The 27,393-nt window shown below is 35.4% G+C and overlaps 1 protein-coding gene across 1 annotated transcript in view; it reads left to right on the top strand.

Annotated features, from left to right (window-relative positions):
- The window catches only part of TENM1 (teneurin transmembrane protein 1), a 498,746-nt gene that overhangs the window by 211,527 nt on the left and 259,826 nt on the right, over window positions 1-27,393 (top strand). Inside the window, exons 5-9 of the mRNA XM_050776593.1 lie at window positions 12,139-12,338; window positions 13,841-14,051; window positions 19,146-19,247; window positions 20,657-20,851; window positions 23,808-24,008. Of these exons, the coding sequence (XP_050632550.1) occupies window positions 12,139-12,338; window positions 13,841-14,051; window positions 19,146-19,247; window positions 20,657-20,851; window positions 23,808-24,008 (909 nt within the window). The remainder of the gene's footprint in view (window positions 1-12,138; window positions 12,339-13,840; window positions 14,052-19,145; window positions 19,248-20,656; window positions 20,852-23,807; window positions 24,009-27,393) is intronic.

The raw sequence follows: 27,393 nt of genomic DNA, 5'->3' as shown, positions 1-27,393 counted from the left end.
CCTGTCGTGAAGATGCTTGAGCCAAGACCTAACAGTAACTATAGCCTCACCTCTCTAGGCTCCAGTTTCTCATCTGAAAAATAAGGGAATTGGCTTTCAACCCTTTCTAGGGGCAGAAAAGAGGTGGGGCTAGTGGGCAAAGAAAACCTTCTTACAAATTAAATCTTACCCAGAAATTACAAATTTAAATAGAAAACAGATAAAAGCCAAGTTTCTCCAGATACAGCGAGGGAAGGGGGCAGATTCCTGGCAAAACTCCCATTCCCTTCCTCTTTGCTTTATTTGCCCTCTATTCTCTGAGCAGCTGCTAAAGCTTTGACAAAACACAAGGCTGACTTATCTCTAAGATCCCTTTCAACTGTACACACTATGAGTTACTGAATTCAAATTCTGTAGTTAAGGAAGAATAATGAGCCAATACAAGTAAAAGTGGACCTATTTTTACAAAAGGGATTTACTCCTGGAAAGAGGTTGAAATGTATGTCTATAAAGTTTGTAAACCACATTTGCCATTTAAAGTACTTGCAGAGAATTCCGTTGTAATTCAAACAATTAATTCCCAGTTTCCTACCTTATAAGTTTGGAGTTTTGATATGTATATAACACTAACAGCTTGCACTTCACATTTACAATTGTAAAATACTTTAATGTCTTTTATTCACATAATAATTTTATTCTGTGGCAGCGATTGTTACCCTTTCTTTCTTTCTTTTCTTTTCTTTTTTCTTTTCTTTCCTTTTGTTTTCCTTTCTTTCTTTCTAGACGGAGTTTTGCTCTTGTTGCCCAGGCTGGAGTGCAATGGCACAATCTCGGCTCAATGCAACTTCCACCTCCCGGGTTCAAGCGATTCTCTTGCCTCAGCCTCCCTAGTAGCTGGGATTAGAGGCATGCACCACCATGCCAGGCTAATTTTTTTTTTTTTTTTTTTTTTTTTTTTTTTTTTTTTTTTTTTTTAGTAGAGACAGAGTTTCTCCATGTTGGTCAGGCTGGTCTCGAACTCCCAACCTCCGGTGATCTGCCTGCCTCGGCCTCCCAAAGTGCTGGGATTGCAAGCATGAGCCACCACGCCCAGCTGTGTTACCCATGTTTTATAGTTGAAAAGAAAACACAAGAAAGTTATGTGATTTGCCTTGCACAATAGACAATCAACATAACTAAAGACAGAGCTGAGATAGTGATCCAGTTTCTCTTTACTGTTAGCTCAGCACCCTTCCTTGGGCTTTTTCTTTCGTTTTTCAAAAAAATTCCTTTCTCGAAGCCAGTTTGTTTAAATAATGGCTATCTTGATTAAAAATCTCAATGCATACAGTTCAAATACTGTACTCTTCCTTAAGAGTACTTGGCAAATCTTATATTTTACATCTAAGATCTCCTTTCAGCGAGCATTCTCCCTCCTCCACAAAGCAAAAGATACACACACAAACACATACATACCACAAGTACCCTTGGGAATTGAAAACTAAATGGCAGTGCAAAATGTACCATTTACAGCCACCTTTCATTGTGAACCTATCCAGAAGAGGGGGGTGTGTGTGTGTGTGTGTGTGTTGCTTTTTTTTTTTTTTTTCTTTATCTGAGGCATAAATGCCTTGGAACATTTTATACGATGACAATTGTGGACCTGAAATAACAGGTTAAATTTTAATTTACTTAAGGTTTTGCAGATGTTTATTTCACAGACCCAGTCAGTAGATAAAGATTCATCATGTGGTACCAAACTAAAAAACTGCACCAACCCCACCCAGGTAATCATTGTGCATTCAGATGGAATGCAGTCCTGCAGTATAATTCTGTGGTTCTGCAATATTGGTTCATAGGACATGAGGATATTGGGCAGCCCTCTGAGTCAACCCATAGTTTCAGTATCTTTTACTTAAAGGATATTAGAGCCCAAGACATTGAGGTAGAATTGGGAATAATTCATATAAGCACAACAAACCACATGAATAAAATAGAAGTTATGCACTAACAAAGACAACATTGTTGGGAGTGTAACAGTATTATTTTTAAAGATTGATGGCAAATTACAGTAAATGTTTCCTATAATGCTATATAGATGTTTCCCTAACATAAGGCTTCAGAGGGCCCAGCTCCAGCTAGAGTGCTGCAGCTTGTTTTCAACTATATTAAATCACTTTATCAATATACTTCAGTTTTAACAAAAGCTTTCCTAAAGCATACTGGAGACTTGACTTCCAAAACAGATTTGTGGAAAGGGTTTCCTATGCTGAAAGACAAACTGATTTATTGTATAAAAAATCACGTTAAATGTTCTTGGTGTTTAGTGTTTCATTCTTGTTTCATTTTGATCCTCATTTTACTTAAAAAAAAAAAAACTAATATACACCTTTCCTGTGATGCAATAAGAAATAGGTCTGTCTTGTGGTCCCTCTAGTCTAACAGTCTGTATCTGACAGGGTCACTAAGTGGTATGCTATAGAATGCCATGTTTATCCTCCTGAACTAGTCCTATCAAAGCTAAGGGATCTTCCCATAACATTTTTACAACATTTTATTTTTGTGGAGGAGCTAGTCCATTGTAGAAGTTTATCAGCCATGCATATATTTAATTCTGTTGTATCCATTTATATCTTTGAACCTGTATTACTTTTAAAGGAAGTTTAAACATTTACTAGCTTTTTTTGTGGAGTCCAATGTAATTCTAGTTACTTGAAGTTTACTTTTGAATATGAAGTTTTAGAGTTCCAGAATTTAGTGCACAAATCTGCATTTTTCCTGCATGGAACTTTTGTAATCTCCTAGATGATAATCACATATTCTTTTTTAGCCTCCACATGTTTATTATTAAGAGTCCTTGTGTTTGCTTTTGTATTCTTCTTGTAGCTTCCATTTTTCCCTTAGTCATTTTAATGGTCATTTTCTATTTTCATTATAATTATACTGAAAGTGTCAGCCACAACTATACACAGATACCATCTTCTCTTCTTGGTTCTAGGTGAGGGAAAAATAACAGTTAAAAAGTTGAGTTGAAAGAGAAACCATACCTGACCACCTCAAATGCTCCATTGAACTAATAACAAGGGAAGAAAACTGAAATTCTTAGTATTCGGAAACACAGAAGCTCATACTTTTTAATCCTGTATCAGCCAAGCTGCTACTTTAACTGTACTAAGTACTGTGGAAAGCTAACAAATAAAGCAGAAGACATAGTGCTTGCCCTTGAGCAGATTCCCATTACATAGGACAGCTGGAAGAAACATGCATACAAACATGTACAATACAAACAACATGCAACAAACTGTTATACAGAAATAAAAATAAGATGGTTAGGTGATTAACAGGCTTAAAAGAAGAAGATGAAAATATGACTGTTTTTGGAGAAGTAGTTTGAGCCAGACCTTGGAAAACAAGAAAAATCACTCCTAGTGATCTTGAGGAGTACGTATTTAGGAGAATGGAATAATCGAGTGGTAAGGGGGAAATGCAGATGGTAATAGCTTAGGTGGTAAGTGGATAATGAAACAATAGCACAGTTGATACAAACAGTTCGACAAGGAAAGGAAGGAGATAAATAGTATGATAATTAGACAAAAGGGCAGTTGGGTCATGTTATTCCTTTTTTTTTTTTTTTTTTTACAAATTTTTCAAAAGAAGAGAGACATTATTATTATTATTATTATTATTATTATTATTATTATTGAGACAAAGTCTCACCCTGTCGCCCAGGCTGGAGTGCAATGGCGCAATCTTGACTCACTGCAACCTCCGCCTCCTGGGTTCAAGCGATTCTCCTGCCTCAGCCTCCCGAGTAGCTGGGATTACAGGCGCGTGCCACCATGCCTGGCTAAGTTTTGTATCTTCAGTAGAGATGGGGTTTCACCATGTTGGTCAGGCTGGTCTCAAACTCCTGACCTTGTGATCCGCCCGTCTCAGCTTCCCAAAGTGCTGGGATTATAGGCATGAGCCACTGCAAGAGACTTGTGTTTGTTTGAAGACAAAGAATGAGGAGCCAATAGAGAGGGAGACACCGAGTATGAGTAAGAAAGAAGATTGTGAAGGGACCAAAGTCCCAGCGTAAGCAGGAGAGAAGAGGAGGGAGGAGCCTTAGAGATAAACTGGGACATCAAATTGGATGGCATACTGAGTATGAAAGAGGCATTTTGGTATTTTAGAAATAAGAGATAGGAGCTGAAAAAGAGGACACAGTAAGTGTGGTGGCATCTATTAATATTATTAGTACTCTGCCATGAGTTTTGTCTGTGAGAAGTTTTAATTCATGTAACTGAAGATTTTCTGCATGCCTAAAAGGTAGAAATCAAAGGCTATAGCAATATGGCAAGTTATGAGCACTGGTATCAATGCTTCTCTTTCTGGAGGCCTAGTACAAGATGTGCCATTCCCTCATTACCCTCAATTATGTCATGGGTAGTTCATCATATAATTGTTTTTATTAAATGACCAATAAGTGGTTGTTGAAAATGTAGACAGATGTGAATGTTCTATCCTCTGGGGACTTATATTCTAAAATAAAGGAGAGGGAACTGGATTAACTTAGCTATAATCAGCCATCCTGCCACCATCCAAAGTTAAGAAGGATGTGATCATGATAACTGACATATAATAGTATCTAACATTGTATGAAATATAGAAAATGGGCATCCCTGATGTGTACTACAAATCACACATTCTAAAATACTGGCCAGGGGATAGTTCTGCTTCTAGGTAGCAGGTAACATTTTTAAATGACTTGGAAATACATCAGAACTCTTATGACAGTACATGATGTTTTGTGTGTATATGCTATGCCAATTCACACAGTCTAATTGTATTTTTGTGACAGTTTTATTGAGATATAGTTTATATAGCATAATGTAATTGTGCACTAATTTAAAGTGCACAATTCAGTGATCTTTAGCGTATTCAGAGTTGTGTAGCAATTACCAATATTTAATTCTAGAACATTTTCATCACATCAGAAAGAAACCTCATAGGCATTGGCTGTCACTCCATATCCCCACCTCCCTGCAACCCCTGGCAACCACTGATCTACTGTTTGTCTCTATAGATTTGCCTATTTCTACATTTCATATAGAATCATATAATATGTAGCAATGTATCAATACTTCATTTTTATGGCTGAACAATATTCCATAATATGGGTATACAAAAATTTTGTTTATCCATTCATTAGTTGATAGATCTTTTGTGGATTTTCACTTTTGGGCTATTGTGAATAATGATTCTATGAACATTCATGTATAAGGTTTTATTAGAAAACCTGTTTTTAATTCTTTGGAGTGTACACCAAGTTGTGAAATGACAGGGTCATATGGTAATTCTGTGTTTAACATTTTATGTTTAACAGTTCTTCAACTGATGAACTGCTTTCCAAAGCAGCTGCACCATTTTACATTCCCACCAGCAACGTATGAGAATACCAGTTCTCCACATCCTTACACTTGTTATTGTCTGTTGTTTTTATTTTAGCCATCCTAATGGGTGTAAAGTGGTATCTCATTGTGGTTTTTATTTGCATGTCCCTGATGACTAATGATGTTAAGCTTCATTTACTGTTCTTATTGGTCATTAGTCTGTCTTCTTTGGAGAAATGTCTATTCAGATCATTTGCTCTTTTTTCAATTATTTGACTTTTATTGTTGAGTTGTAAGCCTCCTTAATATACCATAGATACAAGCCCCTTATCCAATATATCATTTGCAAATGTTTTCTCCCATTCTGTGGGCTGCTTTTCCACTTTCTTAATAGTGTCTTTTGAAGCACAGAAGTTTTTATTTTTGATGAAATCCAATTTATGTATTTTTTTTCTTTGTTATTTGTGCTTTGATGTCATGTCTAAGAAACTACTGACAAATCCAAGGTGACAAAGATTTATGCCCGTATTTTCATTTGAGAATTGTACAGCGTTAGCCCTTACATTTAGGCATTTGATCCATTTTGAGTTGTTTTTTGTATATGGTATGAGGAAGGGGGTCATGTTTATTCTTATGCATGTGGATACCCAGTTGTTCCAGTATCATTTGTTGAAAATTTTATTCTTTCCCCCATTGAATTGTCTTGGTGACCTTGTTGAAAATCAGTTGAGCATAAATGTGAGGTTTCATTTCTAGATTCTCAATTGTATTCCATTGATCTGTATATCTATCCTAATGCCAGTACTCTTTATCTTGATTAGTGTAGGTTTGTAATCAGTTTTGAAATCAGGAAGTGTGAGGCCTCCAAATTTTTTCTTTTTAAAGATTGTTTTGTTATTCTGGGTCCCTTGCATTTCCATATTAATTTTAGCATCAGCTTGTCTGTTTCTGCAAAAATAAATGAGAGTTGGAATTATGACAGGGATTGCATTGAATCTGTAAATCAATTTGGGAAGTACTGACATCTTAACAATAATAAGTCTTTTGCTCCATGAACATAGGATATCTTTCCATTTATTTAACAAATCTTTAATTTATTTCAATTATGTCTTGTAGTTTCTCAGTATACAAGTCTCACAGTTTCTTTTATTGAATTATTCCTAAGTATTTTATTCTTTTCAACGATATTATAAATTCACATTCTTTTCTTAATTTCATTTTGGAGTTTTCATTGCATATAGTCATATTAATTCATAAATCTTTGAATTTTTTACAATTGGCAATATTTTCTTTCAAGAGATATTTTATTCCACCTTGACCCATAAGTCTGAGTAAATGTTTGAATATGTAATAATTTGATGATACATTTGTGCTTTATATCAATTTTAGTTTTCACCAATACAGTTCAAAGTAATTGGCTACCTCATGTACCCATTAATAATCCATATACAGAAACTTCTACAAACATAATTTGTATTACACAGTGTGAGATTGTATAGCAAGTCACAAGAGCCTTCTTAAGTTTGGAAACTCATTTTTCCGAAAGCTACCTAATGGTCAATAGACCACACCAGAAGAATCGTGAAACTTTAGTTTTTTGGGAATGTGGAAGTTTTTAAAACACAATTTAAAGAAATCCTTCTAAATAGATAATTATGTCCTTTAAATGATATATCTTCAAAAACAGATACACAGAGTCAAAATGCAACTCAAAATAAGTCCTTTAATTAAGGATAAGATTTTAGCAATGCCATTTTACTTCCACCTGAGAAGATATAAGCAATACTAAATAAGCTACTGTACTGGTATCTGTAGTCTTTTGGTGTTTGGACATAATTGTTTACACTTATACAAGTAATGTATTTCTCGACTGTAAAATTAGTTAATTAACTTTCTACACAGTGAGCTATAAGTGTCATATCAGAGGATTTTATTTATAAACATATTTTATTCACAGTTAATTGCCAAGGCCTATGTATGTAAATAGTTATAATTCTTCCTCTCACCAGTAAATTCTTGACATCTACTTACTAGACATTTAATAAAAACAATTATAAGATGACCTACCTATCACATAGTTGAGAGTAATAAAAAAGTTGTACATTTTGACCAAAATGTCAAATATACTATCAAAATTACTATCAACAAAAAAATTATCAACATTACTAATTTATTAATTCATCCAAGCAGTACTTACCAAGTTCCAACTAGGCACAAGGTTTATTCTTCCTTTTGTTTTTCTCTTGACTACTTTTGGGTAATATAATGGATACAAGAAGCATGTGTAATCCATAATCCAGAAAATCTACCCCTGAAAAATTGAGAGTTGAATACATATTTTTCTTCAATAGTTCACATAAGGAAAATTACATTAAGCTACATAGATGGAAACAGTAGCTTTCCACTTACCTTTTAGATGGCTTTTGCTATACCCCTTTGATCTCTTTACAGCCGTTTAATCATAGAGAAGAGGTTAGTTCCACCTCCCATTTTGCTTCAAGCACTGCTAATCTAAATTTGCGAAGATGTGTTACTGTTAAACAAATATTATATTTAAAGGAACATAAAGAAGATGATACTTATATCGTGAGACACATACTAGGTCTAATTTGACTGAAAAACACACCAATATCTTTTAAAGATTTTGAACACGTTATAGTGTGAAGTAAAGGACAAATATGCTCTTAATGCATATTTTTCTTCTCTTTGGACAACATAGATTATATACTTTATAAAACTTGCAAATGTCTTTAAAATACAATTCAGATTGCATTTATGGGCTATACCATAGCCTTTAACTTGGTCATTTTTACCTTAAAACTTAATGGTGGAATATTTTTAATGACCATGTTTCAGTATCTTCTACCAATATTCAACCGAGTTTTGCATAGGATCATTGAATGTACCATGTCTAGCTATATTAAATAGAAAAAGTAAGCACACACAAATGTGCAGAATATAGTTATTTACCTCCTATTTTATAATGGACAATGTTATTAGTAATCATATAATTAGTATTCAAGTGTGTGTCTGAGTCTAGATACAATGGAATCTTGATTTAGGTGATACCACCACTGCACACATTGTCTGTCACCAATTCCAGGCCCCCTTTTTCTTTTTTTCACGTTCCAAGCATCTTGACCTTTTCTTTTTGAACTAAGTTACTATCACTTAGTGTGCCCTCCTTCAACACAGCCCTATCTACCATTGGTTTTTCCTGCTCAGCAGTTGATGCCTGTGTTGCAACCTATAAAGAGAGTGTTTAGCTCAAACTAAATTGGTGGATATTGGTGAGACTGTGATAACTACAGTACTGCACAGCTTGATATGATCTGTGGCTCTCTGCATTTAATCTCAAATTTGTGCAAGGAAGTGTTTTGTAACTGGAGAATATGGTCTTCCTAGGTTTTCCAATATGCTTTAGTAAAATAAGTGATTAAATGCCCATTAGAACAGGCATATTCAAAAAAAAAAAAAAACTGTACCTTGATACTGTATTCTATCTCTGCTGTTGACAATTTGCAAACAAAGGATCAGAGTCAGTGTTAAGTTTGGCCAAATATATTCCCTTTACCTATATTAATACAGAATTTTTTGGAAAAAATCCTTTTTTTTTTAACTAGAGATGGGGTTTCCTGGCATTGGCCAGGCTGGTCTCAAACTCTTGACTTCAGGTTATCCACCCTCCTTGGCCTCCCAGAGTGCTGGGATTACAGGCGTGAGCTGCCGCGCCTGGCCTCAAAAAATACTATTTTGTATTGTTTTTCTACATTTAATTTCTGTCTCTTTAGTTTGCCCCCACCTTTTGGCTACATTAAGAAAAATAGTGAAATGATAAATGAATTCATAGTTATTATATTATAGTCTATAACAAATTTTGAGAGATGATAAAATGGAGCAGGCTATTTAGTGGTGTAGATTGCTAACAGGGAGAGATCTTCCTTTCTGATGCATGAAACTCTAAAAGGTAAGAGGCTGAGAAATTTTCCACCTGCAAGCTGTGAGAATGTCTCTTCTCTAATACCAAATCACCACAACTAGCTTGCTTTGTCTATTTTTATTTAAATTATAATCCACGTGCTCATTCATATGTTGTCACCTCTGTTCATCTACCTTGTCTTAGCTGTAATGAAGCTTTCAAGGGATAAGATCAACTTCTTTTAAAATTCTTTTCATAAATAACTTATGCATATGTACTCCAGATATATAGTAATGCTAATAACCAGAGAAGCCCAACAATACAACTTCCTGAGTTTCTTTTGATTTATTGAATAACATTTAAGTAGCTTCATTATGCAATATATGATGCTATAAAATGCAGAATAAAGAGATGGTGTAGTATTTGGTAAAGCTTGAATATAAAGATTAATGTCCATCAACCAGTTTTGTTCAGATTTTTTAAAAAAGACAATATCTATTCATTAAAGTCTATTCTTAGCACTTTTAAAACAGTGTTTGTTGAACCTAGAACATTTTGAATTGTTTTATATTTATAATATTGTTTGCATAACCAAATGATGCATTTTAAGATTGATAAAAGCCCCTAATGAGGATAGCAGTTGAATAAACTGAACATTAACTTGAGAACAGAAGTGTCCACATAAACATGGTCTGTTAATTGTCTGGTCATTGAAGACATTGTCAGCTCTAGAACTTAAGAGTTAAATGTATAATCAACCCTTTAGGGGCCAAATTTATCTGTCTCACATGGAAAAAGTAACTTTCAGTGAAAAATAAGGTCCTCAGTTGGTCATTTATCATTTCAAAGGGCATATTTTATTATAAATGTCAATTCCACAAAATTATGTGTCCTGTAATACATAATTATGTACAAAATTGCATTTGAAATCTATTATTAACAGTTAACAGTGAACATTCTTAAAATAGTTATTACTCTTGGACTTACCACAAAAAGCAATAATTGGAGGTATTTTAGGGAGTTAAAAGCTGCAAGGCATTGGCCACTGAATAAAGCCACTGCAGGTGTGTTTCTTAATGGGCTGTTAACTTTATAATAGGTGAGCACAAAGGACAGAGACCATGTGTGTTTTTAAACTGTGTTTGGTCTGGAGAAGGAGTTGATGGCTGAAAAAAAATAGGGTGATGTGAAATGAGGCCAAGTTGAGCTTTCTCACCTGAGATGTAACCCTCCTTGCTTAAAATCAAGGAAAACTAATTCTTACTCCTCCTCTTGTATTCCTACCCTCCCCATTACCACAAAACAAAAGATTCTATGAAAACACATATTAAACTAGCACATCAGAAATCATTAGAAAATATGACAATAAATAATAAAGCTCTGATTGCCCAAACTCAACATCCTCCCTCACAGACCAGCTCCTGTTTTTGCTATTAGCATTGTCTAAATCCCCCAACTCACAATCACGGGGTTAGCTTTGACCCTCCGTTAGCCCCAACACTTAATGTTCTCTAGAGCTTTGCTTCTCAGGATGTGGGCTGTGGACCATGCGACATGGGCATCACTTGGGAACTTGTTAGAAATGTCTGACTTTGAACCTACTGAATCAGAATTTGTATTTTAAAACAACTGCCTTCTTGTACGCATTAAAGTTTGAGAATCTCTACTGCAGTATCTTCCTTAGCATTGTCTCTCATACCTTCTCCTTCTTTCCATTCACACAAAATTATTTTTCACTGAGATGTAGTTTTTCTATATGAGGTGTTTGGGCATACCCTAAATTTAGATCTTCGTGTCATTTCACCTGAATCACCCATAATTCCTATGTCATTCTTGTGTCCGTCTGCTCTAATTCATCCTACCTCTGCCTCAAGATTAGCCTTTCTAATGTACCCAAACCTCTTCCCTCTTCTTAAAAACCTTTAATGGCTTTCTATCCTTTATTAAATAAACCCTTTTGACTGGTCCTCTAGGCCCTAGACAACATGATTTCCTTCTTCCCTCCAGCCCTAATTCCAACTGCTCCTCTCTATAGACACATACCCTACACCTTAGCTTTACAGTTTCTTTCCTCTTTTTAGTTCAAGCCATCCTTTCCATGTGCACCACTCTTCCCAATAACTCTTTTGAAATCCTTGTCCTCCTCTAAGGTTCATCTTCAATGCCACTTCCTGTAGTAACTTTTTCTCATTCATCCATTTGTTCTTTGAGTACATATGTATCATCTATGTTCTTTGCCTACAGTTGCTTACATTGTTCTAGGTACTGGGAATAAACCAATGAATAAAACAGCCCTGTGCAGTGCTTGTCCTCACAGAACTTACATTCTATTGAGGCAAAATAGACAATAAACAATAAATAAGTAAAATATATAGTATGTTAGATGGTGATAAGTGCTAAGGAGAAATAAAAGAAGATAAAGAGGATAGAGACAGCTAAAGATGAGGAGTATCCTCCAACCAAATAACTTTCCCTCTTTCAAATACACAGAGCACTTATTTTTCTCTACAGTGAGGTTATATGTGCTTGTCCTATTTTCCCTACTATTTTCAATGCTCCTTGAGAGCAACAACTGCCTCTTATTCATCTTTGTATCTCTTGCAGCTACCAAGACAGCACTCAGTAAATAATGGTTAAAAGTAGTGAAATTGATTGAAATAAATGCAATAGGATTTGAAGAGAAGGGAGAGACTGACATAGTGGGTGGTTGGGGAAGGCTCCTTAGAAGATATTTAATTTGGGCAAGGCCTTGAAAGACAGATGGGGTGGGGAGGAAGAAAAAGCTGAGTAAGTTATTTTGATATATCTGTTCTTGAAAAGCTAAAAACCATTGCTTTATAAATTAAGATGAACATGGTTTGTAATTTTCTCTACCTTTAAAACTAGTGTTTCAGAAGGGACGGGCGATAGACACTGGAGAAGTTGACATTGGTGCACAGGTCATGCAGACCATTCCACCTGGTTTATTCTGGCGTTTCCAGATTACTATCCACCATCCAATATATCTGAAATTCAATATTTCTTTAGCCAAGGACTCTCTTCTGGGAATTTATGGCAGAAGAAATATTCCACCTACACATACTCAGGTATTTGATATTATAAGTATTTTCTTGAAACCTTTTCAAGGGTGATGGGTTGAACAGGGTTTGTGACTTGTGAAATATGTGGTTGTCAAAGGTAAGGACAGAAAAATATTTGTCATGAATAAATATCCAGAATAATTACACTGAAACTAATGAAAAACAAATGACATGGAGAATAAGGAATAACATTTAGCAGAGCAGATTCAGAAAAGAAAGTTTAAGACAATACCTTTTGAACTTGACTTCTGCTTCCTGGAACTGGCTGTTCATGAGCTTCCCAGACCTCTCATCTTGCTTAGCTTTACTGCCCACACACCCTTCACTGATTTCATACACCTGTGTCCCCTTTTACCAATGACGGAATGCACATTAATCAGAAATTAGTGAGAAATTAGTCAAAAAGTTAGGTTTTGTCTTACAGGTAGAAATTTGTCTTTACTATTGTTAATAACTTAAATGTGTAAAACTTCTATGATTTTTATAGCCCTTCCATAAACCTTAAACATCTCATTTCTCTTATTTTCTTCTCCTTATTTTTTCCCCACATGAACCCATTCCGAGCACTACTTCATCTAAGAAGTAGCAAAAATAATCAAACATCGGGGCTTGTTTTTTCCCCAACAGATACGACTATAGTTAAAACTTTACCTTCAGTTAGTCAAGAGATCATATTAAACAAAGAAACAAACTAAAAAAAAACCTTACCTTCTGGGCCAGAATAGAAAGGGAATTAGAATGCATTCAAATGTGACTCAAAAAATAAATGTTCAAGGAAACATGTGCCAGGTGTTTGTCACCTGATTAAAAAAAATGGAGGGGAGGGGCCTTTTGAATATGTAAATATGTCACCCACAAATGTAGTAAATTGTGATGAATGTTCTCAAATTTTTGACTGTTCATTTATTTATTTTAAAAACTATACAACTGTTTTTAATTTGTAGAGAAGGTCACAGTAACATTTATGAGTGGAAGGTGCATTTTCAAGTATCTTCTATCAGATGCTTTAGTAAAATGTCAAGATTCTCCTGCATAATACTAAACAAGATTTTTTTCTGTTTTTTACTTATTGATTTTTAAATAATTATTTTGAATACTCTCAAACTGAAAGGTTTATAATATTTATAATTACAGTGAGGGTTTTTTCAGAATTAATAATATGTTTTTGAGTTTAAATATGCTCTTTAAAAAACTTTTAAGATTTTTATAAAATTTTTAAAATTTGTGTTAATTTTTTTAAAACAAAGGATATTGCTTTGTTGCCCAGGCTGGTCTTGAACCCTTGGGATCAAGTGATCTTCCTGTCCTGGCCTCCCAAAGTGTTGGGATTACAGGCATGAGCCACTGTGCCTGGCCAAGTCTAAATATACTTAAAAATTGATAACCTCCTCTTCCACTTTCCTCACCTTCAAAGCAAAGAAGTATTAAATAGGGCAGTTGCAGTTAGGGATGTTTATCAGTCTAGAAGAAAAAGTAGTGGCTCATCTTTATGTTTGTATTTGTTCCAGTTCGATTTTGTAAAACTAATGGATGGCAAACAGCTGGTCAAGCAGGACTCCAAGGGCTCTGATGATACACAGCACTCCCCTCGGAACCTGATCTTAACTTCGCTTCAGGAGACAGGTTTCATAGAGTATATGGATCAAGGACCTTGGTATCTGGCATTTTACAATGATGGAAAAAAGATGGAGCAAGTATTCGTGTTAACTACAGCAATTGGTAAGCTGCTTTGCCTAATGTGTTGAATTGACAGTTCAACTCTAGAAAGACACAATCAGTGATGACAGTGTCCTGGGGGTTAAGTATATTGTTCACTTTGAGTTGAAGTCATTATTGAGGAAAGGTTACTATGACAAAAGTTTATATTGTTGTTATCATTGATGTTGTTTAAATGCTGATTAAGATTTTTTTAATGCTACCTTATTTGTTTCTCTTCTAAGACACTTGCCATATACCTTTTTATGTGTTCTCAACAGAAATAATTACCTTAGTAATATTATTACAAAGGCTACATAGATGAACAACTTCAGTGAAACAGGGAATAAGCGAGTTAATTTAAGTTCTATTATTTTTTAAAAAGCAATGAATACCTTTTTCAAATAGAAAAACTAGTTTCAGTACAGTTCTTCTTTAGAACAACTGATTCTAGAACCATTAGGGCTTTAAAATACAACAAAAGATTATTTAGAGAAGAATATTAAGGATAATAACTTGAGACATTTAAAGCCCTTTCTTACAGAATATTTCAGTTTGAAATTCATCACAATGTCTCTTTCAGTGTGCTCAGGGCCTTTTAAAACATGTTCTTTTTAATGCAATGCCTGCATATACTCATTCACTTTCACCCTAGTTAGTTTCAGACATCTCACTCTTTTGTCATTTTGAGATAAATAGTCCTCGTGACCCTTTGTGTGAATAAAACTGAGCTCCTTAGCAATTTTAGAGTCCTGAAAATAGACAACTCATAGACACAGTATCGTATTGTGTGAATTTTCCTGAAACACGTGTCTTTTAAAAGACAAGAAAATATTTTACAGCTGTCAGTTTTCAATACAATTCTCACCACTTTATCCTTTAGTTAACCTGTTCAGCCATATGTTTAGGAAGATGTGTGGACTGTTAATAGATATACCATCTGCTCTTTTTAACAATTATGTTCTATTTTTACTTGATGCTGAAGACCTTGAGTCAGTAGAAAATGGTATTCCAGCCATAAGATTATCAAAACTTTCTTCTAAAGTAATCAGAAAGGCAATACAATGGAAATGATGATGTTTCCCCTAGAGAAAAACGCCACTGATCTTATATCTTCAAAAGATAAAATATTTGCTTGTTAAAATAGAAAATAAATTTTTAAGTCATGTCACTGTTCTGCTATTGACAGGCTCAGTGGGGCAGGTTCAACGGATGAATATTTCATGGCATTTTTCCATAGAGGCTTAATTTTAATAATGTACATGTCAAGGAGTTATGAAAGGTTGAGTTTCTCCTAAAAATTAGATAAATTAGAAGATATAAAATATTTGTGAAGACTTTCTCTCTTCCTGTTATTCTTACTTTTAAGCTCAAGTTAAAACACTAACTGATATATTAACCTTCCAAAAATCAATAGACGCAGAAACGTGTTTAGAGGTTTTTTCCTTTCCCTTACTTCCTCCCCCAAAGAACCTAAACTTTGAGATCCAATTCACATCATCTACATATCAATCTGTCAGTTTCATATGCAACAACATATTTGCTCTTTGCTTAATGCAAGTCAGTCTCTTTACTTTTCTCTTGTCTTTTTAAAATTAGAAGCAACAGAAACGTTTCTGCTACCATTTCACTTAAAGAAAACTCAAGTAAATGTTCCCAAAATCAAAAGGTTTATAAGTCATTCACCCTAAATTCTCCTCTTTTTTTATTTATTTTTTTATTTTTATTTTTTTTGAGACAGAATTTTTCTCCATCGGCCAGGCTGGAGTGCAATGGCGCGATCTTGGCTCACTACAACCTCTGCCTCCTGGGTTCAGGTGATTTTCCTGCCTCAGCCTCCTGAGTAGCTGTGATTACAGGCACCTGCCACCACTCCCAGCTAATTTTTGTATTTTTAGTAGAGACGGGGTTTCACCATGTTGGCCAGGCTGATCTCAAACTCCTGACCTCAGATGATCCACCCGCCTCAGCCTCCCGAAGTGCTGGGAGTACAGGCGTGAGCCACTATGCCTGGCCTCCTCATTTTATTTTTGTTTTTGAAGTTTACCTTAATCAGAGTAAAAAGAAGCCAATATACTTGATTAAACAAAGTCAGATTTGTATGAATTTGCTCTAAATGCTGCTCATTTATCTATTTCATGATAATGTTAGAATCAGTTGATTGATCTCAACTATATTTGGTCTGCTACTAACAAGGATGAAGACAATTAATAACTAACATTTACTAAATGACTAATACAGGTCATACACTGGTCTAAGTTACTACATATTATTTTCCAGTAGTATAGGCAGCATTGTCAATATCCCTTAATCTCAGGCAACTTGCTCTGTAGTAGGATAATAGATAGCATTTATGGAGTGCCACTCTGCCCCAAGCACTGTACTAGATGCTTTACACTCAGTTATCTTCTTTGATTCTCATCACAACCCAGATAGCTCAGGAATAGTGATACATATATTACAAATAACTAAATGGAGGCTTGGACAGAGTAAATAATTTGGCAAGGTCTCAGATAGCAAGTGGCAAAATTGAAATTTGAGAACCAGTATGTCTGATTCCAAATTCCATACCCTTTAGACTATACTCATTCTATAAGATTATTCATTACATTTAGTTTCTCCCATGAGAATAACTACCAGAAACAAAACGTATCATCAGCACAGATGCAAATACCAAGGGGCTTTTGACTGTAGCGTAAGAACAGGGTTTAAACATAGAACTTCAAAATTATTCTCACCTCTAAGGAACTGGACTCTAGGAAGTAATTCTGAAGTAAGATTTAAAAGATAGAAGGCAAAGATTACTGGAGGCCAACACAAATAGAAAAACACATTCTTTTTCATCACTGGTTGTTTATGTGTTTCTGCTGCAGCCATCCTCCTCCTGGAGTCCCTAGGCTGTTTCAATGTCTCTTTGATACCCAGTGGAAGTGGCAGCTTCCAAAGCCTATATTGCCTTCTCTTCTCATTTGCATTGCTGGGGTTAAGTTTTGTACAGCCCTTTGAGCCCAGGAACAGTTCTTAAATAAGTCAATAAGATGTAGGGATTTTTATTTATTTTGATAGCAAGCTTTATTAAACATTTTTTCCAGAAGAGCTACATTCCCACAAGGCTGCTTCCATAAAGTTGCCAATAGGATCTGGTATGAAATTAAATTCAACTATGTTTATTTTTGAAAGCTTCCTCTATGGCCTCCTACTAACCATCCAGCATGGGGGAAATTCAAATGTGGATTTAAGAAGTGGCACTACTGCTTGGTACAACAAAGCTAGAGAAGTAGAAAACAGATAATAATTGTTCCATCTCTGAATGATAAAAAGCCTCTTTATGCCTTTTCATAACTACTTGTTAAGTAAATTAGTGATTTTCTGATGATAACTAGTGTTTTAATGAGTTAAAAATAGTTGGCTCTTTGCTGAATGCTATATTTCAGTCAGCCCAGGTGTGGTTAAGTGAATGTCAGGTGTCACTTGCTTATCCAGTTGAGCTTTCTAACACTGTGATGAGGGACCAGACTGGCATAAACCCGCAAAAGGCATGTGTTCACATAGTGGTTAGACAAATAATATCTTCAATTGATAATAGGGTGGCTATCCAGCCACTGGATTCATTCTCAGCTTTTAAGAATCCCCCAAATGGACTAGATACCTCTTTCTTTTTCTTGTTTTTATTCTTCTCAAGGCAAAAATGCAACATTTAGAACAAAGTTCTCTAACTATGGAAGTTTACTATTTAAAACATTGGTTCTCAGTGCTCTCATGTATTGATTGTCAGAATGTAGATGACTGGGCTGCATTCCTCTGAAGCAGGTTTGGTAGATCTAGAGCTGAAACACAGGCATCTCCATTTTAAGTGCCCCCGGTGATCTACTGATACAAGTAATCCACAGGCTACAATTGTAGAAATGCTATTTCTCGACCTTCATTATAAATTCTCACTCTTATTGTTCAGTGGAAAATATCAGGACCACCTCCTAGAATCTCTCCTTCTAATCAGAAATAGCTTATCCAAGTGAAACTTGGTGAAGCAGGTAATTTGGATTGAAAAAGGAAAAAATGGTACACAAGAAAAGTGTGAGTTTAATAAGCCAGAACACTAAACTCAGAGTCCAAGAATGCTGAATATGAGAAATTTATAGAAAGGTAGAATGAGAAGAAGATCACACACACACACACACACACACACACACACACACCCCACACAAAAAAAAACCCTGCAAGAATAATGCGTAGGTACCACAATAGTTCAGACTTAGAATTTGATCATTATTGTGCTCAAACACAATTTTAAAATACAAACATTTTTCACCTAATTGTCAGAGAGACTGACATTTGTATAATATTATAGATTTTCAGAGAAGTTACCATAAGTCTTATGAAAGTTCTGTTGCACTGTACATATTTATGTCACCAAAACTGCCTATCAGTACCTTCAAAGCCATCTCAATTCATCTGAAATCTATTCTTCTCTAAGAATGGATTGAAAGGAAATTAGTGGGAGAAAACTGATAAGCATCTACAGTTAAGAAAGCATTTCTCAACAAAATACTTAGGTTCTAATGCTTTTAGTGGTGGTGAATTTAATATGAACACTTACTTTAAAAGCCTTCCATTGTCACTTATTAATGAAAATGAAATACTGAATATCATATTTAAGCTATCAAGATAGTAGATTAAATAAGTTGCTAGAGAAGAAACTTTATTTGCTAAAAGCTAAATTTGAAAAATAAGCAGTAGACTTAGTCATCTGGGTTACATTTTAAAGCCTGTTTTGCTTTTGAGAAATGCCCTGTAATCCTGGTACATTTTTTAGCTTTATCATGAATGTCTCTTAAGAATACAATTCAACTAGAATATTTATGTACTTTAGAGATCATGACGTTTTTTAGTTCCACTCTTGATCAGCCAATTCAGCAAACCCAGGGCCCTTTTTATAATTTTGTACTGCATATGACATCTTACAGATGTCTTTGTATGTGATTTTGAACAGTAAGTGCTCCACAAACAGCAAAGTGCAAAATTGTCATAGGTCCAGAGTTCCTGCAACTTAAAAAAATGTAAAGACTCTACAGCCTGGAGATTCATTCATTTTTTTTATCTTTTTCTCTGTATTACTAGAAATAATGGATGACTGTTCAACCAATTGCAATGGAAATGGAGAGTGTATCTCTGGCCATTGTCATTGTTTCCCAGGATTCCTTGGACCTGACTGTGCTAGAGGTAATGTTGCTCTGTTATTCTGATTGGTTTAGGAAAATAGATGTGATTTCATAACCCAGAATTAGTAGTAATAGTAATAGTAAGTAACAGTAGTAGTGGTGACAGCAACAGCAGCAGTGTTCCCTACTGCTGCTGCCAAAAGCTGAGCACTTACTATGCCAGGCACTGTTCTAAACACTTTGTGTTCTGTCTTTTAATTCCAGCTTCCTACAATAGCTCTATGAGATAGATCTGCTATTATCCAATTTTTATGGGCAAAGAAACAATGCCAGAGAGTTTAAGTGACTTAACCAGGGTTACCTAACAGCTGGGATTTGTACATAGGTTGTCTGACCAGTCACTACATGATGCTTTTATTTCCTTCACAAATTAATTCATAATGAGCTGACTTTAAAAGTGAAGTAAGTTGATAACTGCTTATGCACACCAATGTATGTGGAAGGGGTGGGTTATCACCAAATGAGTAAGGAGCCTACAAAGTAAAGACTGGAAAGTCAGAAGTCAAACTTAGCAAACTTCACTCTCCTAGACTTGCCCATAGTTTAATTTTTGAAAAGCTTTAGGTAAATCACATCATGTTTTCCCATAGACTTACAGTTATTATTTTAGAGGTGTTTTCTGCTCATTTTCACTATATTCTTAAAGTTCCCAGTCTGCTAACACTTTAATATCAAGTTTCTCAGACACTTAGTTTCTTTCTATTAAATTCCATTCAGTAGAGAATTCTAAAGCACTTACTAGGTTCCCAGCACCATGATAGATCTTGAGGAGGTGGAGGTTGAGGGTGGAGGTGATGGTTGGTATTAAAAAATCAGTAAGACAAAAAATACAGGCCTTGTCCTCAAAAAGCCCATAGTTTTAATAAGGAGACTAACAATGACAAAGCAGAATTAGCATTTTAATAAAGGTCTGCACAATGTGTTGTAGGAACGGACATCTGTCCAATAGAAATCTATTTACACAACTTTTTAAAGATAATATTTTATAACATTAATAACTTTACTTATTGCTTTTTAACATTTTTTAATTATTTACTTATTGCTTTTTTTAGGAAGCAAAATTTTTAGATTTTCCTTCCTAAAAGTAAACGTACATCTCCCTGAGGAAGAAAAATATAAGAAAGAAAAATCCTAGCTTAAAATAATAACAATAATAGTTTAAGAGTAGGGTGAGATCAAAAGAAAGTACTTGAAATAATTTCTCCACTGAGGATATTTTTTAATTTACCTTTATTTCACTCCCATAAGAGGAAAATTCTGTTTGTAATCATGAACATGTGCCTATTTAATAAAGGGTAAGACAGAAATAGTACATTTTTTTGCCTGAAATACGAGAATCAATAGAGAATTGCTCTTTGGAGACTTTGAAAGCATTATGAGAACATTACAAGTTCATTTGCCAACCTTCAGATTCCTGCCCTGTGCTGTGTGGTGGGAATGGAGAATACGAGAAAGGACACTGTGTCTGCCGGCATGGCTGGAAGGGGCCAGAGTGCGACGTTCCAGAAGAACAATGCATTGATCCAACATGCTTTGGCCATGGCACCTGCATCATGGGAGTCTGCATCTGTGTGCCAGGATACAAAGGAGAAATATGTGAGGAAGGTCAGAATCCCATTTTAATCTATTGCTTCAGGCTTTTCTCTCACTCAATTGTCCAAGGTGTCATTCTGTTCTCCTAGTAGAGATGCACGTGGCCTTTGCAAACAATAAGTGCTCAACATCTTAGTACATGCAGCAGTGGGTTTGGGTCAGTGGAACTCTTGTCTCTTCTGACAGATTCTAATATTATACATGAGGCTGTATCTGTGACACTTTCAGAGCAATAATGAAAAATAGTATTGTCCGTCCCTAATTTCTATCACTGTTTTATAGCTTGAGAATGTCCATATTGATGATTTTAGGTGTTAACTCATATGCTTTCATTATTACAGAATGCATTATGCTACATCTCACTTTAAAGCACATAAAAAAATAATAATATATGCATGTTTGCAGTCATTTTGCAAATGTTTTCTTTGGGAGTGATTTGTAATTACCATTACTATTATTGCTTTATATTATTGTTACATACCTCATGCTGAAATTTGACCTCCATGCCTAAGGAAGCAGGCTTACTACTAATGAGTTTCAAAGCCATGCCTTTACATTAAATTCACCCCAAAGGAGTCTTTATCCCCCCAAAATTTTGAAATGGCAAGTTTTATCATTTAAAGAGACACACTGGAAAATAAGTTTAATAGTAATTAGACGTTTTTCATGCTACATTCCTCAAACAAGACTGATTTCAGAAATAATATTAAACCATTACCATGGGAGATGGTCTCATCATAACTGTTGTTCGGGAAAGAGGCTGCTGAAAATGCACAATAATTGTCTTTTAAAGATGGCTCATTAAGACTATTACACAGCATTCTAAAGGGTTTAATCTCATTCCACTCCATGAACAAGCAAGACTTTAGCTCTTCACCTCCCATTAACAATAGTAGAATTTTGGTGTGATGATTATATCTGCTCCAATAAATGCCATTTGGCCTAGACAAGGCACTGGAGTTGCTGAGTTACTTTCAGAAAATGTTTTTATGGTGATCCAACTGAAATAATTATATTTAAGTTGTAAATTCAGATGCTATATAGACCCACAGAGTGTTAGTAAAAAAATACTGTCACATCTACAAATTACCATGAAAAACATGTAATCTAATTAATTTAGACCCCTCTAATTTAAATTTTTTAAGCAGTTTAAAAAAGAGTTCACTTAAATTAGCCTTCTCCAGGGTCACTAAGAATATTTGTAGAATAACCAAGATATTAAGGAATAATGCTTAGCACATTTAATGGTATAAATTTTTCCAATGCAATAGAAAAAAATGTTTTAAGTCAAACATTGCAGCAGGACCCCACAGGCTGAACCAGGCCTCTGAATGGGTTTTGTTTGGCTCACACTGTGTTGCTGTTGTTACTGTTGTTTAATGTGACTTATTTGCCAAAATTTAAAAATAGGGAAGTGCCATATGAAAATTCCTATTTCTGGCTTCTTTAAACACTAGAAAATCTGGTGATCCTGGGCCCACATTGCTACGTGGTGGCAATCAACTGGAGCCAAGTAGCAGCAGTTCTTTTTAAAAGGATACTTGCTTCCAGTTTGCTCCCAATACACCCTTTTTTTCTTCCATACGGCCCATTTCCTTCCTGTATGCCTCCTGCCTGGCCCCTTTAGCCATATGATTTTGTGCTTCTAAATTAAATATGACAATATGACATGAATGATTTAAATATGACTTCCATGAATACATTGAAGCAGGCTTCTTAATAAAATAGGCTATATTAAGTTAAATATTACTTTATTAAAATTATTATTCTTTAATATAACAAAATGGCCTCCTTCTGAAAAAAGATTCTATACTTTGGACTTTCCCTCTCTCTTCAAATCATGAATCAAATTAGATGTACCTTCTGGTATTTATTTGCTTATTAGCTCAGATAATAAAGTATTGTGCTAATGACTCCAAGATCTTGGGCTAATTATAGTGGCAATAACACCAATTATAATAGTGCTTAGTTAGACCTACTCTGTTCCACGGACGGAAGCCACACCCTAAAACTAGGCAGTCTTGGAAATGCAGGCAGGTTGTCATGGTCTATTTTCATTGCTAGAAAAGTAATTCAAATCATACATCCTCATTACGATTAGTTATTTTAGTCTCATTTTATTTGTATGGAAAGACTAGAAATTTGGAAATCAACCTTTCTATTTCCCATGGATTGGTTACTAGTTAAAAGCACAAAACAATTTTTCCCCAAGGCAAGCATAAGATCTACCTCTAAAACAATACATACATTTGCTAGAATGTATACAAAAATTTCCAGACTCACAGAATCGGAGACAAATGGAATTGGGTCTGTGATATTCTAAGACATTGAAAACTATGTCACTGTGTTCTCATAGAAGGATAAGCCATGAAGAAATGAATTTTTAAATTAAATTTAAAATATTGCATTTTCAGTACTTCTAAGGAATAAATGAGAGATTATAATAAATTGATGTAAATTTTATTATTTCATGCAACAGCATTCACCTCACCCAATACCTTGAATAATCCAAATTTCAAAAATTTATATAAACTCCTCTAGACTTATCAAATAAAAGTCTTCTCTGGGAGCTATGCTTCCAGTTTCAGAAAGGATAAGGAATGACTTACCAAAAACTCTTGGGCTGTTTTGTGAAGTTGAGCAATTCCTGATGAAGGTCCACAGTACTCCACTCACTTATTTGTGTGGGGGTACTGCACACTGTTCACAGTCTCACACAGCACATGCGTTGTTTCCTTCTCCTTCTAAATTTAGGTTACAACCATTATGATACCCCACCATATTTTGAAGTGTTAATAATATGGTTTGGACAGAGTGTTTGCATGAGTCATTTTATTACCTAATTAAAGCAGCATTGATGATATAAAACTAGGAAATCAATGTAATCTCCATTTTATCATACTAAGGTACATTGGCCATACCTGTTCATTATTAATCACCCCTCCCCCCTACTTTTTTGTGCCTTCAGAGGACTGCTTAGACCCAATGTGTTCCAACCATGGCATCTGTGTAAAAGGAGAATGTCACTGTTCTACTGGCTGGGGAGGAGTTAACTGTGAAACACCACTTCCTATATGTCAAGAGCAGTGCTCAGGACATGGAACTTTTCTTCTGGACACTGGAGTATGCAGCTGTGATCCCAAGTGGACAGGATCTGACTGTTCAACAGGTGTGGTGGAGTTAATTTCCTTCTCCTTCCTCTACTCTTAAATTCTAACTATTCCTTCCTTAAGGTAGTGCTTCTTAAAATGTGATCCATACATCTTTGTGAGTCATAAGGGGCTTCCAGGTATGTCCTAGGTTAGTATTTTACTGCATTTTTATTTATAACATGCTGTTACCTGTTTTATTCATCTTGTTTTTCATTGTAGGTCTGTGCTTGAATTTCTGTCTTCATTTTGTATTCTCCTACAGTTATTTAATACATTCCCAAGTCTCCTACTGTCAGTTCTGTGCAGATTATTTCAAATTATATCTCTCCCAAACTCAAATAATCTGGCATTTCCAACGATCTGCGAAATATTTCTACTGGGTGTCCCATCACTTAAAAACACAGCTTAGCCCAGGAACTCTATCCCATTTTACATATTGCTATATTGCCACTCAATTGCTATTCCTACAATATTGCTTTCCTTTTTTCATTCCCTACTCTAGCATCTTCTATGGTTTCCCATTATCTGTAGATAAACTAGTCTATGATCAAAAGCCTACCACAAACTATTCCAAAAATCTTTCTCCAGCGTATCTTCTATTTTTGCTTCCTGCATAAATCCTTCCTTTGCCAAAGTAATCTATGTGCTCTCCTTACCCTTAGTGAACCATATTTTTTACTTCTCTCCATGCCTTTTCCTCCTCATGAGATGCTATTGTAGTTCCACCTAGTGAAATCCAACCCGTCCACCAAGACTACCTATGATTTTGGCCATTCCATAAAATGTTTGCTGATCACATCAACAGGGATCCCCTGAATTTATTTATTTATTTATTTATTTATTTATTTATTTATTTATTTTTTGTTTGAGATGGAGTCTTGCTCTGTCACCCAGGCTGGAGTGCAGTGATGCGATCTCAGCTCACTGCAACCTCCGCCTCCCAGGTTCAAGTGATTCTCCTGCCTCAGCCTCCCAAGTAGCTGGGACTACAGGCACGTGACACCATGCCCAGCTAATTTGTTTGTATTTTTAGTAGAGACAGGGTTTCACCGTGTTAGCCAGGATGGTCTCGATCTCCTGACCTCGTGATCCGCCTGCCTTGGCCTCCCAAAGTGCCAGGATTACGGGCATGAGCCACAGCGCCGGACAGGATCCCCTGAAATCTTATCATGCACATTGCTAAAGAGCACAGAAAGCATTGTGATGTAGATGTGTGTGCACATGGCTTGTCTTTTCACCTGAATTATAAGCACTAAAAATAACGAGTCATTCTTTATACCATTTTTCTTATCTTCAAACCATGTACTCATTAAATAAGTAGAATTAATAAGTGGTAACTCTTAGAAAGCCTCTGCCTATGAATTTTGTTAAAGATGTAAAATGACATGGTAAGCAGGAAGGATTGAAGCACTGTGGGACTTTTTGTACCACTGAATTAACTCATGAGCTGAAAAGTCTGTGATCCTACATTGTAAGGAAAGAGGAGGATTTCTCTGTTAAGAGGTTTAATTTTAGAATAATAATTCACCGCAGTTCTAACAATACTTCACTGAAATTTTGTTGCCTCACATAGGTGTAATACAGGAAAGAGGAATGCATTTTACAATTTCAGAAAATGATCAAAATGCTAAAAGCAATCTAATAACTAAGATGAAAATCTTAAAAACTATATATATCTATATCCTTATATACACATATAACCTTTATGTCTAACAAATATACATGTGCCTGCTAAGTTCTTGGCATGGTGCTTGATGCTAGGTTTATAGTAGTGAACAAGGTGGATGGGGTCCTTGCACAAATGGATCCTACAGTTTAGTCAGAGAGACATTTAACAAGTTAGAAAAAGGTTACAAAGGGAAAGTTTCTGGGTATTATGAGACTGTACAGTAGGGACCTAACTTGATTATTAATTTACTTACTAAATGTTATTGAATACTTTCCATCCTTCCATGTTTCAGATGCCGTATCATGGCTTAGAACTTTAAGTTTAAAATGATAATATTAATGTTATTATTATTATAGCAAACACATAATAATTATTATGTATTAGTCACTATTGTAAGCATTGTACATATATTAACTCACTGATAACAACTCTATAAGTATGATAATTATGCCTACTTTACAGATAAGGAAAGCAAGGCACTGAGAGGTGAAATAACTTGCCCAAAGACAACCATATACCTTCTGGCTTCACAGTTCATATATTTCACCACTATACTGCACTGTCCTCCAGAAATTTATTATCTAACTCACCACGTATACAAATGTATCATTGTTGGACCATGTCCAGGGCCATGTGTCACAGAGCACAAAGGAGGGAGCAGTAGACTATTTTTGTGAGAAGAAGCCTTACAGTCAGGTAAGGTCTGTAGAAGTCTTAACATTTGAATTAACACCAGAATGATGATTGCATGTTTATCACATGGACAAGAGAGGAAAGAACATTTCAGGCAGAAGGAGCAGCTTAAACAAAGAAATAGAGCTATGAATCTAAATGACACATTTGGGGACTTGCAAGCCATTGGGTATAGCTATAGCCTAGGAGTGCAGAAGGTGATAAAACTGGTGAGATGAGCAGGGGTTAGAACTAAGGGAGTTTTATTTACACACTATGCTGAGGAATTTGCATTTCTTCTTGACACAATAGGAAAGCATTAAGTGATTTAAAACAAACTGCCTTTGAGATAGAGCACTGAGAAGACCAATTGTAGCTGAATGATATAAGGAACTAAGAGACATGTGCAATGTGATTATTGGAGTAGTCAAGGAGCATGATGGTGAGAAGGGCCTGAATTGAAGCTGTAGTTGTGAGAATGGTGAGGTGGAAACAGACTAGAGAGGAATGACCACGGTAGATGTAGAGAAAAGAGACAGGGTAACTGCTTTGGATGACTAGGTAAAAGTAAGTGCCACCAACTGAGAGAGAAAAGACATAGGCAGAAAAGTGGGTTTGGGGCAGAGGGGCCAGCTATGGTGAGCTCAGTTGTGGACATACTGTGTCATAGGCATCTGCAGAAGATCCCACTTGCATATGGCCAGCGAGGGGTTGATAGTCAAGAATGAAACTTAGAGAAGAATCCTGAGCTAGAGACAAATATTTGGAACATAGTTGGGACCACAGGAAGGCAAGCTACTGTCCAGGGAGAGTGTAGAAAATGAGAATGAAGAAAATCAGAACCCTAGAGAACACCAACATTTAATGTCTTTACTATGGTAGGTTGCTTTACAGTGAGTCAAAAGCTTGCCTCTTTATATATGATTTAATAAATACATATTGATCAAACAGTGATTCTGAATCATATAATTGCTCCTTCAGATCACTCACATCCTTTATGTGCCCTTCCTGATGCCTCAGAATTAGATAAAATTCCTGGTAATGTACTACTCTCCAGTTGC

Source organism: Macaca thibetana, chromosome X (assembly GCF_024542745.1).
Source record: "Macaca thibetana thibetana isolate TM-01 chromosome X, ASM2454274v1, whole genome shotgun sequence".
Lineage (NCBI taxonomy): Eukaryota > Metazoa > Chordata > Mammalia > Primates > Cercopithecidae > Macaca > Macaca thibetana.
Note: the sequence above shows the minus strand (reverse complement) of the source record. Positions and strands in the feature narration are given on the sequence as shown.